The sequence below is a fragment of the Rhinoraja longicauda genome, chromosome 27, assembly GCF_053455715.1.
Source record: "Rhinoraja longicauda isolate Sanriku21f chromosome 27, sRhiLon1.1, whole genome shotgun sequence".
NCBI classification, from domain to species: Eukaryota; Metazoa; Chordata; class Chondrichthyes; order Rajiformes; family Arhynchobatidae; genus Rhinoraja; species Rhinoraja longicauda.
The window spans coordinates 25,232,185-25,249,245 of record NC_135979.1 but is presented as its reverse complement, the minus strand read 5'-3'; the positions used below and the strand labels follow the sequence as shown (position 1 = coordinate 25,249,245).

The 17,061-nt window shown below is 48.5% G+C and overlaps 1 protein-coding gene across 1 annotated transcript in view; it reads right to left on the bottom strand.

The window, feature by feature from the left end:
- LOC144606898 (mitogen-activated protein kinase kinase kinase 5-like) overlaps positions 1 to 17,061 on the bottom strand; it is a 135,809-nt gene continuing 118,748 nt past the window's right edge. The window contains exons 27-28 of the mRNA XM_078423371.1: positions 14,280 to 14,356; positions 1 to 3,823 (exon numbers count right to left, since the gene is read on the bottom strand). Coding sequence (XP_078279497.1) covers positions 3,766 to 3,823; positions 14,280 to 14,356 — 135 coding nt within the window. The 3' untranslated portion in view covers positions 1 to 3,765. The remainder of the gene's footprint in view (positions 3,824 to 14,279; positions 14,357 to 17,061) is intronic.

Genomic DNA, 17,061 nt, shown 5'->3' with positions numbered 1-17,061 from the left:
AGTGAGAAAAATGTTATATTACTACAGTGAGGGAAAAAGTAAGTGACATTAGCAACAGTCTTTTGAAGAGATAGAACTAGGGCTTAATCCCAGTTTTCATACAAATGTACATACAAATTAGAAGCAAGGTAGGTTATCAGCCCTTTGAACTGCCCCAACGTTCCTCCAACGTTGCCTGACCGCCAACTCTTGGGTTTGTAACTCCAGGGTTTTTCAAAGTGCCAACAAGCTACTTTTAGTAAAGTACCAGTCACTGGCATCGAGAAACACAGCGCCCAGTTCGTGCACAGTACAGTCCAAGCAGTACTGAGATAGCAATGATAGTGTTTTAAATGTGGACAAGGAATGGGGAGTCTTCCTTCCCCTGTTCTTGTTCACGTGGCAGTGTGAGATTGTCACACTGTTGTGAAAGGTCAGGTATAAAAAGTCAGGACAGCAAATAATGCCTTTGGTGCCCCATTTATGTAAAAGGTCAAACGAGTTTGATTTGATGTCCCATTCGAGGGACTGTGCCTGTGATAGACAATGCAGCCTACCTTTCCAACTGTGTTAAGAATGTGGGCCTGGGTTAGGTCTTCAAATCTCCCTTTAACACACAACACAATCAACACCATCAGCGGGGCTTCTACTCACAACTCCAATCATTATTCTGAACACAAATAGATACCTTCCTCCAGTCCCCCAACGCTTATCCCCCAGTCCAGATTATTAAATGTTGGAATGAGCCATTTATTTTACTATGTTGTGAGATCCCACAGTGCATTCTTCGAGAACCAAGGCACGAACTGACTGGATATCCTTACTGGGGATTTCAACCAGCAATGGGGTCACTGGTATTGAAAAGGCAACCTGGCCAGATGAATGGGTTGCTGCACTTAATGATAGGACGTTAAAACAGTGTTGCAATTCGTGCATAACTGTCCAGAAGAATAATGAGGAAATTAAAATTCTTCACAGAAAAAGTTACAAAAATGTATATGTTGCAGTTCCTGTGAGAGTGGATTTGGAACCAACTGAGATGTTTAGATGCAAAACCTGGGAAAGGTGAGTCATCCCCCCCAAAAAATCAATCCCAACCATAAAAGGAACCTTACTCCATATCTGTGTAGGAAAGAACTGCAGATGCTGTGTGTCTACCTTACTCTTTATCACACTGGAAGTGACGTTAAGGCAATGCTGAGTTTGCACCAGGCTTTGGTTAGACACATTAGGCTGGCACAGTGCAATCACCTGGAGTACATCCCTCCAGAAAGGTCTCTGCACCCTGGCTTGGGTAGAATGGAGATTCACCAGAATGTTGTAAAGACAAAGAGAGCAAAATCATTAACGGCCGCATCAACCTGCTTTGATTTGGTATGAGTTTTGAATCAGAAGATCTGATTGAGGTGCAGATAATATTATACATGAACACAGTCAAAGCAAACACAAGTACAAAAGGTAGAACGATACCAGAATATTACTTCTCAGCATTGTAGTGTAATAGTTCCAGAGAAATGGTCCAATGTCCGCAATGAGGTAGATTGGAGAATCAGGAGCCTAGTTTATGGAAGTACCATTCAGAAGTTTGATAACAGACTGATAGGGTGGATGGGGAGATTTCCTCAGAAAGAGGGGTCTAGTGCAAGAGAACACAATATTAATATCTAGAGCTGGATCAATTTGAGGTGAGAGGAGGGTAAAAGGTTGGGACAATCCCAGAATTACAGAGAGTGGTGGACACTGCCCGGTTTATAACAGGGACTAGCCTTCCCACCATTGAAGGGAATTAGAAGAGGAATTGTCCTAAAAAAGCAGTCAGCATCATCAGAGACCCACACCACCCAAGCCACACTCTCATTTCACTCCTATCATCGGGAAGAAGGTGCACGTCTAGAATCCGTGACAACCCAGCTGAAGAACAGGTTTCCCCAGGCAACTATCAGGCTCTTGAACACCACGCATCACTAACCTCAGCAACTATGAACTTCTGTGGACAGTGTCGTTGGTTGCAGTCCGCACCAGTTTTTTTGCACTAGTATTATTGTTATTTATTCATTACGATTTTTAAAATGACTATATCCTATCTGAGTGTATTGCATCTATCAGCCTGTTAAACTGCTGCAAGTAAGAATTTCTTTCTTCCGTTGCGAGTATATATGACAATTCAAGACTCTTTATGCCTTCAACACTCTGCCCTACAGAGACCTCCTGTGCCCAAGAGGAGCCGGATTGTTGGGACTCCCCCTGGTGACCAGGTGGGGGTCAGACAATCTACCAGTTTACTCTGGACACCATCGAGGTCAAAGCCAGCACTCCTTCCAGGACTGCTGATCAAACTCACATCATCTGTATCCACCTATCTCCCCCCCTACTACAATCAGTCTGATGAAGGGTCCCGCCCCCAAAATGGCATCTTTCCATTCCCTCCGTCAATGCTGCCTGGTCCTCCACAACTTTACATTTTACATGGAAGTAACAGGCGACTCACTATCATGGCAGGAAGACAACTGCTTGTCATGTGTCAATGCCATTAACAAATATTTATTCGTTTATAAAGTATAGGCATATAAAATGTTTGTTATATATTTACCAAAAATAATTCTCACTTCTACTGATGTATCTCTCTCTGAGGAGGACCAGTGCAAGAGAGTCTAGAGTTAGATTCATCTCCCAAACATTGGAGAGTGCAACCCTGGAAAAGAACAATCAGTGATCGTCACTTGTCCTTCCAATTTCTTTGAACTCTCCAGCCTATTCATTGTGAAAGTAGCAGAGGTGCTGACAAAGCGGCACGGTGGCGCAGCGGTAGAGTTGCTGCCTCACAGCGAATGCAGCGCCGGAGACCCAGGTTCGATCCTGACTACGGGCGCCGTCTGTACGGAGTTTGTACGTTCTCCCCGTGACCTGCGTGGGTTTTCTCCGAGATCTTCGGTTTCCTCCCACACTCCAAAGACGTACAGGTAGGTAGGTTAATTGACTGGGTAAATGTTTTTTTTAAAATTGTCCCTAGTGTGTGTAGGATAGTGTTAATGTGCGGGGATCGCTGGGCGGCACGGACTCGGTGGGCCGAAGGGCCTGTTTCCGCGCTGTATCTCTGAATCTAAAAAAATCTAAATCTAAAGGCACGCTGATGAGGCAACCTCTGATAAAATCTTTGGGAATGCATCCCTGCAAAACCAGGCCATGAGCAAGGAAATGAGTGATCCACCCTCGAAGGAAATGACTTCCCTGTGAAACCAAATGAGGAGATCGTTTTCCTTCACCCTCCATGTTGTGCAGGGATTTGGAGAGCGTGGCTGTGGAGATTTTGGAGCAAGTGAATGTTCCAGCCCAGCGATGATCTCCCAGCTACACCGATCCACGGCTGGTTAATAGCCACCGTAAACAATTGCACCAATACCGCACAAGTGTGTCGGCCGCGAGCCTTGAATCGAGTGTCAGACGTGAGCATAAACTGTGAACGTGGTGTCAGATGTCAGTTGTGAACGTTACGTCCTGAGAAGTTGCACACCAAACCCACCCGCTGTGGCTCTGAGAGTTACACTTGCAGCAATCCCAGATGCACAATTCCAGGTGATGGGGAGTCAGACGAGAGATGAAGCTACTGGAGATGCAGACTGTGACTGCCCCTCAATCTCCTCGCAGCTGTCACCTTGTAGCCCCTGGTGCTCCCAGCAGCACAGGTTTCTGTCCGTTCTGCAATGTGTCTTCGACGTTTGTCGCCAGCGTTTGACGGTGTCCTTGTTTCAGAAGCACGGCGCGTCTGTCCAGCCAGTGGCTTGGTCCCTACTGTGTCCCCCTGTGGGCACTGATGGCAGCCCAGAGTCTGCACAGCATTCCACCCCTGGGATAGCAAGAAAGTGTTAGTGACTTACAGGACACAGCAATGTATACAGCACTCCCTCTCGCGCAGGGAGAATATAAACCCATGCAAATTTTTTGTAAAACTGCCGAAAGGCTAAAGTAAAAAACAGAAACCGCTGGAAGCACTCAGCAGCCCAGGCCGCATCAGCTGAAAGAGAAACAAAGCTAAAGTTTCAGATAAAAAAACCTATCGTCAAGACATACATACACGCTCCATACACAATGACCCAGGGCAGGTCATCATTTGTCAGCCTTTCCACCATGTCCTTCAGCTAGGAAACTGGTGCATCACTTCGACAGCACAATTTACAGGGTTATTTGTCCATGAATAACGATGCTCACATTTAACCAGATCCCACATCTTACACATTACATTAGTTCCCATCATCTGCCTCACAGCACCAGAGGTCCGGGTTCCATCCTAACCACAGGTGCTGTCTATGTGGAGTTTGCACATTTATTCTGTGACTGTGTGGGTTTCCTCCGGGTGCTCTGGTTTCCCCCCACACCCAAAAGTCATGCGGGTTTGTAGGTTGACTGGCCTCTGTAAACGGTCCCCAGTGTGTTAGGGGTGGATGACAAAGTGGGATAACACAATTAGCGTGCACAGTGGTCGATGGTCGGCATGGACTCGGTAGACCGAAAGGCCAGTTTCCATGCTGTATCTTTTGATCAATAATAACGATGCACACATTTAACTGGTCCCCCACGCCCGATATTGCAACACACTCCCCGACATTTCAGACAACTGCTTGTGACGCACTAATGATGCTGATCGCTTATCACTGGAATGGCTGCTAATTACAAGGGCACCGCAAGCAGTAAGGATCCGACTGTTTCATGAAGGTTCTGCACAGCACTGATTGATACGTAACCACCTGTCATGTAGTCAGTCCCCTGAGCTTCCTGCAGCTTCTGGCTCTGCTGGAGGCTATTTTAAAATTGCACAGCAGCTCAGCTCTTTGATTACCATCAGTAGTCCTGTTCAGAATCTTGGACTTCAGCATGACTCCTTTTCCTCAAATCAGGCCTGCGGTGAACACTACAACTTCTGTTTCATCTTCAATCACTGGTGTCCGTTCTGAGTTTTGTTTCTGTTGCTGCTTGCACAGAACATTATGGGCGTCACGGTGGCGCAGCGGTAGGGTTGCAGCCTCACAGCGCCAGAGATCTGGGTTCGATCCTGACTACAGGTGCTGCCTGTACGGAGTTTGTACGTTCCCCCCGTGACCTACATGGGTTTTCTCCAGGATCTCCGGTTTTCTCCCACACTCCAAAGACGCACAGGTTTGTGGGTTAATTGGCTTGTTATAAGTGTTAATTGTCCCTAGTGTGTGTAGGATAGTGCTAGCGTACAGGGATCGCTGGTCAGCACGGACTCGGTGGGCCGAAGGGTGTATCGCCAAACTATACTAAACTAATCGACACATTTATTACCAGTCATTAAACTCCACAATTGTAATTCGGAGGCTGAGAGGGGACCCGATAGAAACGTATAAAATTATGATGATAGGGTAACAGAGAGAACCTTTAACCTCGGGTGGAAATGTCAAAGGACATAGCTTTAAAGTGAGTGGGGCAAAGTTTAAGAGAGATGTGCACGTTGAATATTTTTTTACACAGAGTGCAGTGGGTGCCTGGATCGTGCTGCCAGGGGTGGTGGTGGAGGCAGATGCAATAGTGGTGTTTGAGAGGCTTTTAGATTGGTACATGGATATGGAGGGAGTGGAGGGATTATGGATCACACGCCGGCAGAGGAGATTAGTTTATCTTGGCATCATGTTTGGCACAGACATTATGGGCCAAAGGGCCTGTTCCTGTGCTGTTGTTCCATGCTCTATATTCTATGATTTAGTTACAAAATGAATTTTATTTATACAAATATACAAGAAATACTAAAAGTGCACGACTCCCATAGAGTTTGTTCAGCTTACACATGTATTTTTATTAATTCTACACATTTGTATTCAATGATCTATACAATGATCTATACAATGATTCTATACAATGATCAGCCATGATCACATTGAATGGCGGTGCTGGCTCGAAGGGCCGAATGGCCTCCTCCTGCACCTATTGTCTATTGTATTGTTAGCACTTCTACGTTGCCTGTCATGTGTCCTCCTTGGTCCATACAAACGTCTGGTGTTTGAGAGGCCCCACCTTCTCAATGGCCAGTGGCATCAGGACCATGGACTGTGTTACCTCCCCACAATGTTTTAAAGTCACCCACATTGCACTTCACTGTGTTCCTCAGCACGTCCTCCTGCAGCATGGAACGTGCCCACACGTCCTGGCATCGCCAGCCCTCTTACGCCCGCTCCCCTTCTGATGGATTCACCAAAGAGTTCTCCGCAATAAATCCACAAGACGGGAGAGTGGGCGACCCTGCCTGGCCCCAGACCTGATGGGGAAGCTTTCTCTCCCACCCATTGCTTTGGACAGCGCTGCTGTGTAGTCTGTGTGGAGCAGGCAGATCCATTTCCTGGACCCCTCCCCATTTTGGAGAGCATGTCCACCATGTCTGCGTGCGATCTCCCGTCAATGGACTTCCCCTGGACCAGGCTGAGCAAGCAAGTGTCCACCCTCGTCCGACACACGGCCGGCAGTGCCCATCAGCAGTGCAACACCGCACGGTACTTTCCAATAAATTACAAGACAATTAAGTCATGGGATAGTGAGCTGAGCTAAATCTGCGGACAAGACAAGATGGGTTTGCAGGAATGTGCACCGTGGTTCCAATGCCAGAGTGCGGGCACAGGTGGCAAGGCCAACAGTTGCTGCCCAGATGATGGTGGTATTGACGTGCCGATTCCTTGAACCGTTGGTGTTGACAGTTCCCAATGCTGTGAGGTTGGGGATTCACCGAGCATGACAGGGAGGGTATAAATCCCAGCGCCTGACACACGTCAGCAATTGCCAAGCTGCTGGGCCAGCAGCTGCTCACACTTGACTCATCCTGTCTCGGTGGATAGAACAGGCCTGGGCAGCGCTCCACATCAGCGAGCAGGTGCCAGCCAGGAGGGTTGGCTTCACCACAGATGGCCAGTGCTTCTGGGAGGATCTCAATGTCCTCGTCCGTGAGCAGTTGCATATTTTGCACAAATATCGACACATTCGCTATCAGTTGTCGCTCAGCCGGTCACACACTGAACATTGTGAGCGTGTTACTGGCGAGTCACTGCACATACACACACTCACCCCGCACAAACATACATGTTCACATGTGTACCCTCAAGCACGTTGTGCCAGTGCGTGCTGCACTACCTGCTGGGTCAGCTGAGTTCCTGCTCTCACCCCTTTCTGCTGGCTCCATTAAGAGCAGAGAGTATTCCAGGAGTCCTGGCCAGCGTTTATCCACAGTGATGTATGTGAGCCAGCTGTGTTTCCAGCAGCACCACACTGACCAGGCATCAGAGGTATTACATTCACCAGGATGGACTTTGGAAGATCCAGCCATCGTAAAATGACAGATATTTCTTATTTTAAATGAGCAAAATGTACAAGTACAGATTAAACAATTTAATAAAGGCATTATTTCACGGTATCAGAGCGACACAGAGGTGCAGCAGGCGGATCAGCTGCCTCACAGTGCTAGGGGCCCGGATTTGATCCTGATCTCGAGTGCTCTCTCTGTGTGGAGTTTACACGTTCTCCCTGTGACTGTGTGGGTTTTCTCCGGGTGCTCCGGTTTCCTCCTGCATCCCAAAGACGTGCAGGTTTGTAGGTTAATTGGCCTCCGTAAATTGCGCAGTGTGTAGGGAGTGGATGCGAAAGTGGGATAACATCGAACTAGCGTGAATGGGTGGTCGATGGTCAGTGTGGGCCGAAGGGCCTGTTTCCATGCTGTGTCTCTCAATTCAATCTGGACGTTGAACATTGTGGATGGTCATGCATGCACGCACGCACGCACACACACACACACACAGTGTACATTCCTAAATGTACTCACACATTGTAAATTTCCCCGGTGTGGGACGAATAAAGGAATATATTATTATTATATTATTATTATGAACACACCACACACTCAAACACATGTTTGGCACATGGATTAATTAGTTCATGTCTTTTACCCCGGGTGCCAATGTCAAAGACTAGAGGTCAGAGGTTTTCTAGGTTAATTCCCGGAATGGCGGGACTGTTGTATGTTGAAAGACTGGAGCGGCTAGGCTTGTATACACTGGAATTTAGAAGGATGAGAGGGGATCTTATCGAAACGTATAAGATTATTAAGGGGTTGGACATGTTAGAGGCAGGAAACATGTTCCCAATGTTGGGGGAGTCCAGATCCAGGGGCCACAGTTTAAGAATAAGGGGTCGGCCATTTAGAATGGAGATGAGGAAAAACCTTTTCAGTCCGAGTGTTGTGAATCTGTGGAATTCTCTGCCTCAGAAGGCAGTGGAGGCCAATTCTCTGAATGCATTCAAGAGAGAGCTCTTAAGGATAGCGGAGTCAGGGGGTATGGGGAGAAGGCAGGAACGGGGTAACTGATTGAGAATGATCAGCCATGATCACATTGAATGGCGGTGCTGGCTCGAAGGGCCGAATGGCCTACTCCTGCACCTATTGTCTATTGGCAGGGCTTAAAGGTAAGAGGTGCAAAGTTTAAAGGAGATGTGTGAGGCAAATCTTTTTACAGAGGGTGGTGCCACCGCCAGGGTTGGTACTGGAAGCAGATACGAGAGCACGTTTAAGAGGCTTTTAGACGGATATGTAGGGAAGGAATGATATGGATCGCCTGTAGGCAGAGGGGGCTTCCTATTTGGTACAGACATTGTGAGCCAAAGGGCCCGTTCTTGTCCCACAAATGAATACCACATGTAAATATATAATCCACGGGTGTAGATAACATGTAGAGGTTTGGCAGTGTGAGGGTTAAGTTGCTAGTCCACCAGATAGCGATCTGGACATTGATTCCGAGACATGAGTGTAAATTCCACGACGGCAGCTGTGGAATTTCATCACGTGTTGAGCAAATCTGGAATAATGCCGGCGTCTGTCTGACACTCGAGAAAAAACATACCAGGCTCACCAATGTTCTTCAGGGGCAGAAATCTTCCACCCTTACCCAGTCCCCAGAACCTGCCAATGAAGGTGACTCCACAATGCCTCCTCAGTTCAAGGGAGGCAAAATGCATGTTATCCATATGCTATGAATAAAGACAAAGAACAGACTCGATTCACACACTGCATGTCGATGCATGTATGTACAGAGCATAGATCAGTACAGCACAGGAACAGGCCCTTCGGCCAACAATGTCCAAGTTCAGCACGGTGCCAAGATACACCAATCTCCTCTGCCTACACGCGTTCTGTATCCCTGCATATATCCATGTGCCTATCAAAAAGCCTCGTAAATGCCCCTATCGTATCTGCCTCCACCATCACCACCTCTGGCAGCACGTTCCAGGCCCCCACCACTCTCTGTGTCAAACACTTGCCCCACACATCTCCTTTAAACGTTGTCCCTTTCTCCTTAAACCTCTTCCCTCCAGTCTTTGACATTTCCACCCTGGGAAAATGTTCTGACTGTCTGCTCTATCGATGCCTCCCATAGTTTTATAGACTTTTATCAGCGTCTGATGGTGCAGAGAATACAATCCAAGTTTGTCCAACCTCTCCTGATAGCTGATACCCTCTAATCCTGGCAGCATTCTGGTAAACCTTTTCTGCACCCTCGCCAAAGCCTGCACATCCTTCCTGGAATGGGGAGACCAGAAGTGCACGCAATACTTTGTTGGAACTGAGAGTGCCGTGGGAGGACCGTCTGGAGGAGGCCCACGAGAAAAAGAAGACCAAGTACGAAGACTGCCGTAAGCAGGGCTGGAAGGCAAAGGTGTAAGCCCATCGAGGTTGCCTGTAGAGGTTTTGCAGGGCAATCGCTCTACAAGGCCTTGAGTGCACTGGGCATCACTGGAATGGAGAGGAGAAGAGCCTTCAAGAACACCACAGAGGCAGCGGAGAAAGCCTGGAGATGAGGTCCAGGCGGAGGAGAGAATGCCACCTGAACACAAGTCGTGGTCTGATCAGCCACGGTCGGGTCGCCCGGGCGACAGTGTCTGATGTTGAAAGACCCGAAACACCCAATGACCCCAGGTTACATCACTGATGATGTGTTCAGGAGAATCAAGAGATGTATTTATCAATCAGTACACATTTGTGCAAATTGCACAAACCTACACCGTATCACGTTCACTATCACACACACAATCACAGTCTGCAGAATGTATTAACAGAATGTATATTTGCTGACACTGTCAATTAAAGAGTCTTGCCCAGCAATTTTCACAACAGGCACAGCAGCTAAACTGATGCAGCAATAAACAAATTACCACTTTCAGTTAATTCAGCGCAGCATTTAATCACAGTGCGTGTTGCTATTTAGTGAGCAGCCCGTCACAGCTTTGCATTGTCCCTCTGACAACCTCAGATTCCAGGCTGCTTTGTAATGTAAAGGACCAGGAAAAATCTGAGAGAAGCAACAGGAATCAGTGTAAGGAGGAAGGATGCATATTGTAAGAAAATAACTGCAGATGCTGGTACAAATCGAAGGTATTTATTCACAAAATGCTGGAGTAACTCAGCAGGTCAGGCAGCATCTCAGGAGAGAAGGAATGGGTGACGTTTCGGGTCGAGACCCTTCTTCAGACTGATGTCAGGGGGGGCGTGACAAAGCATATTGCATATTGTGTCTGATAAACTCCACACTTACACTTCAAATATCTGTGAAGGAAAATAACTGCAAGGAGAACTTCTTCAAAGTAGACAGACCTTGAGGAGAATTCGCCGTGGAGAGGCAAGATGTGTAGGAAAATAGCTGCTGAGTTACTCCAGCATTTTGTGTCTACCTTCAAATATCTGTGAGCTCACTTTACGCCTTTCTTCAAGGATGGGGCACAAACAGTGGAAGATTGGGGGGTGGGAGATCACCGCATGGGGTAGTCAACACTCTACTCTAAATCCCAGCAATTCTTCCTAATGTCCCACCATGTCAGTGTGGCTGCCTCTCTTGCTCCTATTCACAGAGTCATACAGCATGGAAGCAGGCCCTTCGGCCCAACTAGACCATGCCGACTAAGATGGCCCATCAAAGCTGGTCATATTTGCCCGTGTTTGGCCCATATCCCTCTGAATCTTTCCTATCCCTGCACCTTTTAAATGCTCTCATGGAACCTTCCTCAACTACCTCCTCGGGCAGTTCGTCCCATACACCCATCACCCTCTCTGTGGACAAAGGGAGCATCACTGCTGTGTAGAAAGGAACTGCAGATGCTGGTTTACATCAAAGATAGATAGAACGAACGTTGATTTCTCTAATTTGAAGTCACTCCTGCATTCCCTCTCACCCCCTCCCCTCCCCCACCCTCGGCATCCTACTAGTTCCACTGTTCGCATTCACATATCCCTTCGTTATCACCTCTTCCCCAGCCAACACTGGGCCATTGTGGGCTCCACCCTTCCTTGGTCATCGGTTGCCGGCCCCGATTTGTTCTGGCCTACCTCTACTTCCCTCCCCTCTGCTTTCAGTCTGAAGAAAGGTTCCGACCCCGAAACGTCACCCATCTGTTTTTTCCACAGAGGCTTCAGAAAGAGAGAAAGAGGTGAGATGAGGATGATGGGAGTGGTGTGTCGGTGTGAGGAGCTTGGAGGAGATATGTTCTGAGCTCACGTTGCACCTTCCTTCAGTCACTGCCCATGAGTGTTCTGAACTTCACTCCACAGGGCATTGCCTTTGCATAGTTCCTGTGACTGTGGATAGTTCAGTTTAGAGTTACAGTGTGGAAACAGGCCCTTTGGCCCACCGAGTCTGCACCGACAACGATCACACTGTACACTGGTTCTATCCCACACTCTCGGGAAAATTTAAAGGAAAGAAGCCAATTAATCTCCGGCCCGCATACCTTTGGAGTGTGTGTGAAAACCGGAGCACCCAGAGAAAACCCACGCGGTCACAGAGACAACTCACATACGCCACACAAACAGCACCCACAGTCAGGATCAAACCCAGGTCTCTGGCGCTGTGAGGCAGCAGCTCTACCATTGTCAGGCACAGCTCTAGATTTTAGATTTTTTTTTTAGATTTAGGGATACAGCGCGGAAACAGGCCCTTCGGCCCACCGAGTCCGCGCCGCCCAGCGATCCCCGCACATTAACACTATCCTACACACAGTAGGGACAATTTTTACATTTACCCAGTCAATTAACCTACAAACCTGCACGTCTTTGGAGTGTGGGAGGAAACCGAAGATCTCGGAGAAAACCCACGCAGGTCACGGGGAGAACGTACAAACTCCGTACAGACGGCGCCCGTAGTCAGGATCGAACCTGAGTCTCCGGCGCTGCATTCGCTCTAAGGCAGCAACTCTACCGCTGCGCCACGGTGCCGCAGGCTACTACTGTGTTGTGCACTGTGTTGTACATCAGCTTCCACACAGTGCAAGGCCCTGATTCACTGGCAAAGGGAAGAGCCTGAGACGGCTGGAGACCAGGTAATTCTCAACTGACATTGACACTCACTCCCGCACGCAAGGGCTCGGCCACAAAGGCATCTGGCCGCTGCCCCTCCTCTACAACCCGCTGAGGACTGAGGTTCAACAGAAAACCTGAACATACGATGGGTGGACAGAGTGCAGGTAGTCCAACAACTCACTGGCGGCCGAGGGACTGCACAGCGGCGCAGTGGCAGAGTTGCTGCCTTACAGCGCCAGAGACCCGCATTCCATCCGGACTGTGGGTGCTTGTCTGAACGGAGTTTGTACGTTCTCCCTGTGACCTGTGTGTGTTTTCTCCAGTCTCCCCCCACACTCCAAAGACGTACAGGTTTGTAGGTTAATTGGCTTGGCATTATTGTATATTGTCCCCAGTGTGTGTAGTATAGTGTTAGTGTGCGGGGATTGCTGGTAGGCACGGATTCGGTGGGCCAAAGGGCCTGTTTCCGCACTGTTTCTCTAAACTAAACTAAATTAAAACCTGCTTGGATTCTTTAGGGTTGCCAAGAGCCACTGACAGCCCAAACACCCAGGGCCCACTGCACAGATATATGGATGGGAAGGGTTTAGAGGGCTGCAGGACAAATGCAGGCCAATGGTACAAGCCCAATAGGTCAACTTGGTCAGCATGGACAGAGGGCCTGTTTCCATGTTGTACAGCTCTATGGCTCCACTGGACTTTATCTTGCACTAAACTTTATTCACCTTAGTCTCTTTATCATGGATCCGTACACAGTGGACGGCACGATTGTAATCATGTACTGTCCTTCCGCTGACTAGTTAGCACACAACAAAAGCTTGTCACTGGACCTCGGTACACGTGGCAATAACTTAAACTAAACTGAAAGACAAGTGTCGGCATGCTGCAGCTCGACAGTTGGGACTTGCTAAATGATAAACCAGTTTAACTCCATTATTTCCAGAGCCGCTGCCAACATGTTGTGCTGTACAATGAGAAGAAAGAACTGGAAGGTGGACACAAAAGGCTGGAGTAACACAGCGGGACAGGCAGCATCTCTGGAGAGAAGGAATGGGTGACGTTTCGGGTCGAGACCCTTCTTCAGAGAAGAATGAACCTACCGTATTTCAGGTCGGAAAGTGCCTTACAACTAACTAATTATTTTTTGAGGGTGAAATAATTGATGTGGTGATAAGAGAGCTGACAATTCTCACGCACAATGGGATGTCACAATCAGCAGGGCGATAAATGGCCAGGCGATCTGTTTCTGACGATATGGGTTCAGGAATAAATACTGTGCCGAGACACTGAGTGAGTTCTGCACCTTTGGATAACGCTGCAGGATATATAATGTCAATCTAAACAAAGAGTTTAGACACCGTGAACTGCAGATGCTGCGTTACAAAGAAAGGCACAATGAATTAGAGTGTTTCTGAAGAAGGGTCCTGACCTAAAACATCACCTCTCCACATTGTCCAGAGGTACTGCCTGACCCACTGAGTTAATCCAGCACTTCATTTCTAAACCAAATAATTTAATGTAAAGATAGACACCAAGTGCTGGAGTAACTCAGCGGGTTAGGCAGTACATCTGGAGATAAAAGATGGGTCACGTTTCGGGTTGGGGGTGTGAAGAAGGCGTAAAGAAAGGTCCCAACCTGAAATGTCACCCATCCTTTTACTCCAGAGATGCTGCCTGACCCGCTGAGTTACTCCAGCACTTTGTTTCTATCTTTTGTTTCTATCTTCTATAAGCCGGCATCTGCAGTTCTTTGGTTCTACAAAGAGTTTGATGTCACAGCTGAAAGGTGACAAGAGTTCATCACTCCCTCAGTAATGCACAGAAATCTCAGCGTGACTCACGCGGTCAAGTCTCCGCGCTGACTCAGAGATGTGCAGCCACAGAGCCACAGCTGACATGGGATCCTTCAAAACACATGGCAAATGCAGGATAAATACCACGGACAGAATCCCACAGCAATTACCTTATCTGGCTGCACCTCAAGTCTTCCTTAGTCACCTCAGTCAGTAGATCCTGAAGTGTGTAACCGTTGGTAAGAATCTGTAACAGAAACCGAGCAGACATATTGAGGACCTTCATGTAACCTCACAGTTAATGTTAAACTGTGTGCACACATCCATTCCCCTTCGATCCTGAATGTGTCGTCTTTGCTTTGGTTTAGATTAGTCCAGCACATCTTGGTGTTTTCATTCTCAATGAGTGGGTTAAGTAAGCAGCGGCAGTGGCTGGTTTTTTTTAATTTTTATTATTATCAAAAAATACTTTATTCAAGAAATAAATATATACAAAAAAAGTTCCTTCCTAAACTCCATCTGACATTTTCGGAGGTTACACATACATTCAATACACATATTCAATACACCAATGACACAAATTTACCCCCCACCCTTGCAGCCCACTGGCGTGGAATCCCTTCCCTTATTTTGAGGTGCGCACCGAGCCTCAGTGCGTAAGAAAATAACTGCAGATGCTGGTACAAATTGAAGGTATTTATTCACAAAATGCTGGAGTAACTCAGCAGGTCAGGCAGCATCTCAGGAGAGAAGGAATGGGTGACGTTTCGGGTCGAGACCCTTCAGTCTGAAGTCGTGAATAAAGAGCTTCAGTGCGTCCCTCAGCACGTACTCCTGCAGTCTGCAGCGGGCCAGTCGGCAACATTCCCCGATCGACAGCTCGGGTAGACCAAAGAGCGTCTTTCACCGAGTTGATAGCCTTCCAGCAGCACTCGATGTCAGTCTCTGAATGCGTCCCTGGGAACAGTCCGTAGATCACAGAGTCCTCTGTGACGGAGCTGTTCGGAATAAATCGTGACAGGGATCCTTGCAAACCTCTCCAGACAAAGCTGAGGCCAAGACCTCCCCTGACCCCTGACTGAGTGCGGCCCCACTGACTACCCACAACCAGTGTGGCCTCACTGTCTACCCGCAACGATCAGTTGGAACTGATCATTGGATCAAAACTCTGTTGGAACTTTCCGTGAACGGCTAACTGTGGGAGCTCAATGGTGTCCTTGGCAGAGATGAATTGGGTCAGAAGATGAGTTGGGTTAGTGGAGAGGGGGGCAGCCTCTGTATTTATGGAGACACGTGTGATGTTATCCTGCATACAACACAAAGTGCTGGAATAACTCAGCAGGTCAGGCAGCATCTGTGAGGGAATGGACAGAGACACAAGAGGCTGCAGATGCTCGAACCTGGAGGAAAACAAAGTGCTGGAGGAAGGTGAGATCAGGCGGCATCAGTGGAGGGAAGGAACAGGTGCCGTTTGTGGTCGTGTACCTTCTTCAGACTGAAGACCCACAACGTCATCTGTCCATCCCCTCCACAGATGCTCCTGCCTGGTCCGCTGAGTTACTCCAGCACTTCATTATCTCACTTGGGATTGGGCGCGTCGGGAATTTCTGAACGTTTGGGTTAGTAAGCCAGAGCAACAGCGTGGTGCGTTCGTGGACAGCACGGCTGAGCTCCCACTGCGCACAGCTGAGTGTCAGGAGACAGCAGCAGCAGAGAGATCAAGGTTCCCTGAGGTGGAGCTGCACCCAACACACCGACGTGCCACCACTCAACTGGGACAGGTCCCCAGGACAAAGTGTGGCCATTCTGGACCCGCTATCCAGCACTGTTGTATCTGACATGGAAACGTGGCAGACACCCAAAACCCGCCGGTGGGGAGAGGAATGACACCAGCCTGGCGATATCTTCAAAATGGCTGCCTCCAGCAGGGGACAGTCATGGCGGGTGAGCAGTTTGCCAAAGAATGGCACTCGTTCCTGGGGAGCACTGGGGTCCCAGTTAAAGTGGCTGCACATCTCCTTTCTCTTCTCTGCTCCCCCCAATCACCGCCATGCTCCCAAACACTCACCTGGAGTCACTCAGTAACTCTTCCGGCACTAGGGGTGCCAACTATCTCACTCCCAAACACGGAACAAGGTGACTTCACTGCCCCGCGCCCCACTTGACCTCACCAAGCCAACGGTCACATGCTCCCACTCCACCAATGGCGGCCGCCCAGGCTGGGACTGCGGGATGCCACGCAACCTCTGTTAGGCGGTGCCCGGGCCTCCGGACCTAGACTGTACGGAGCTACAATGTCAGAAACCTAGAGTGTCGGGACCGAAACCTACAGCTTCGGGGCCTACGGCTTCCGGGCCTGCAGCGCCTCTCGGGCCTAATAATAAGGGTGGTCCCGTAGGGGACAAACCAATTTAGCCCAGAATACGGGATGCAGGACAGTTGGCAAACCCTACCCGGCCCCCTTGATTTGCTAAGTAACTTAAGGGCCTGTCCCAGTTACGCGGTTTTTAAGGCGACTGTCAAAGTCGTAGCAGATCGCCGAAATTTTCTTTTACTCTACGACAATGACCACGACAATGCCGAGTCAGGTCGATACAAGTTACTTTTTTCGTGAAACTAGCGCCTGGCTAAGAGATTACACCGTCTTCGGAAACATCGCGAAATTCCCACGCTTACCTGACCGTCAAACTGTCGCCTCCAATCTACCGGTCAAATGTCCTGACGGTAAATACATTGGTTAAACAAAACTATCTTCTGGTATCTTCAAATGCCTTTTCTTAATTTAATATTACGTGCTTCTAAATGCATCTGCGACAACCTAGCGACAATGCGTGCGACAGACAGCGCCCGCAGTAAGCTATGATACCAGGCGACAAGCCAGCTGTCGCCGAGAAATGTTTCCGCGACCTGCCGAGATCCGCTACGATTCATTGAAGACTCCTCACGGTCGTG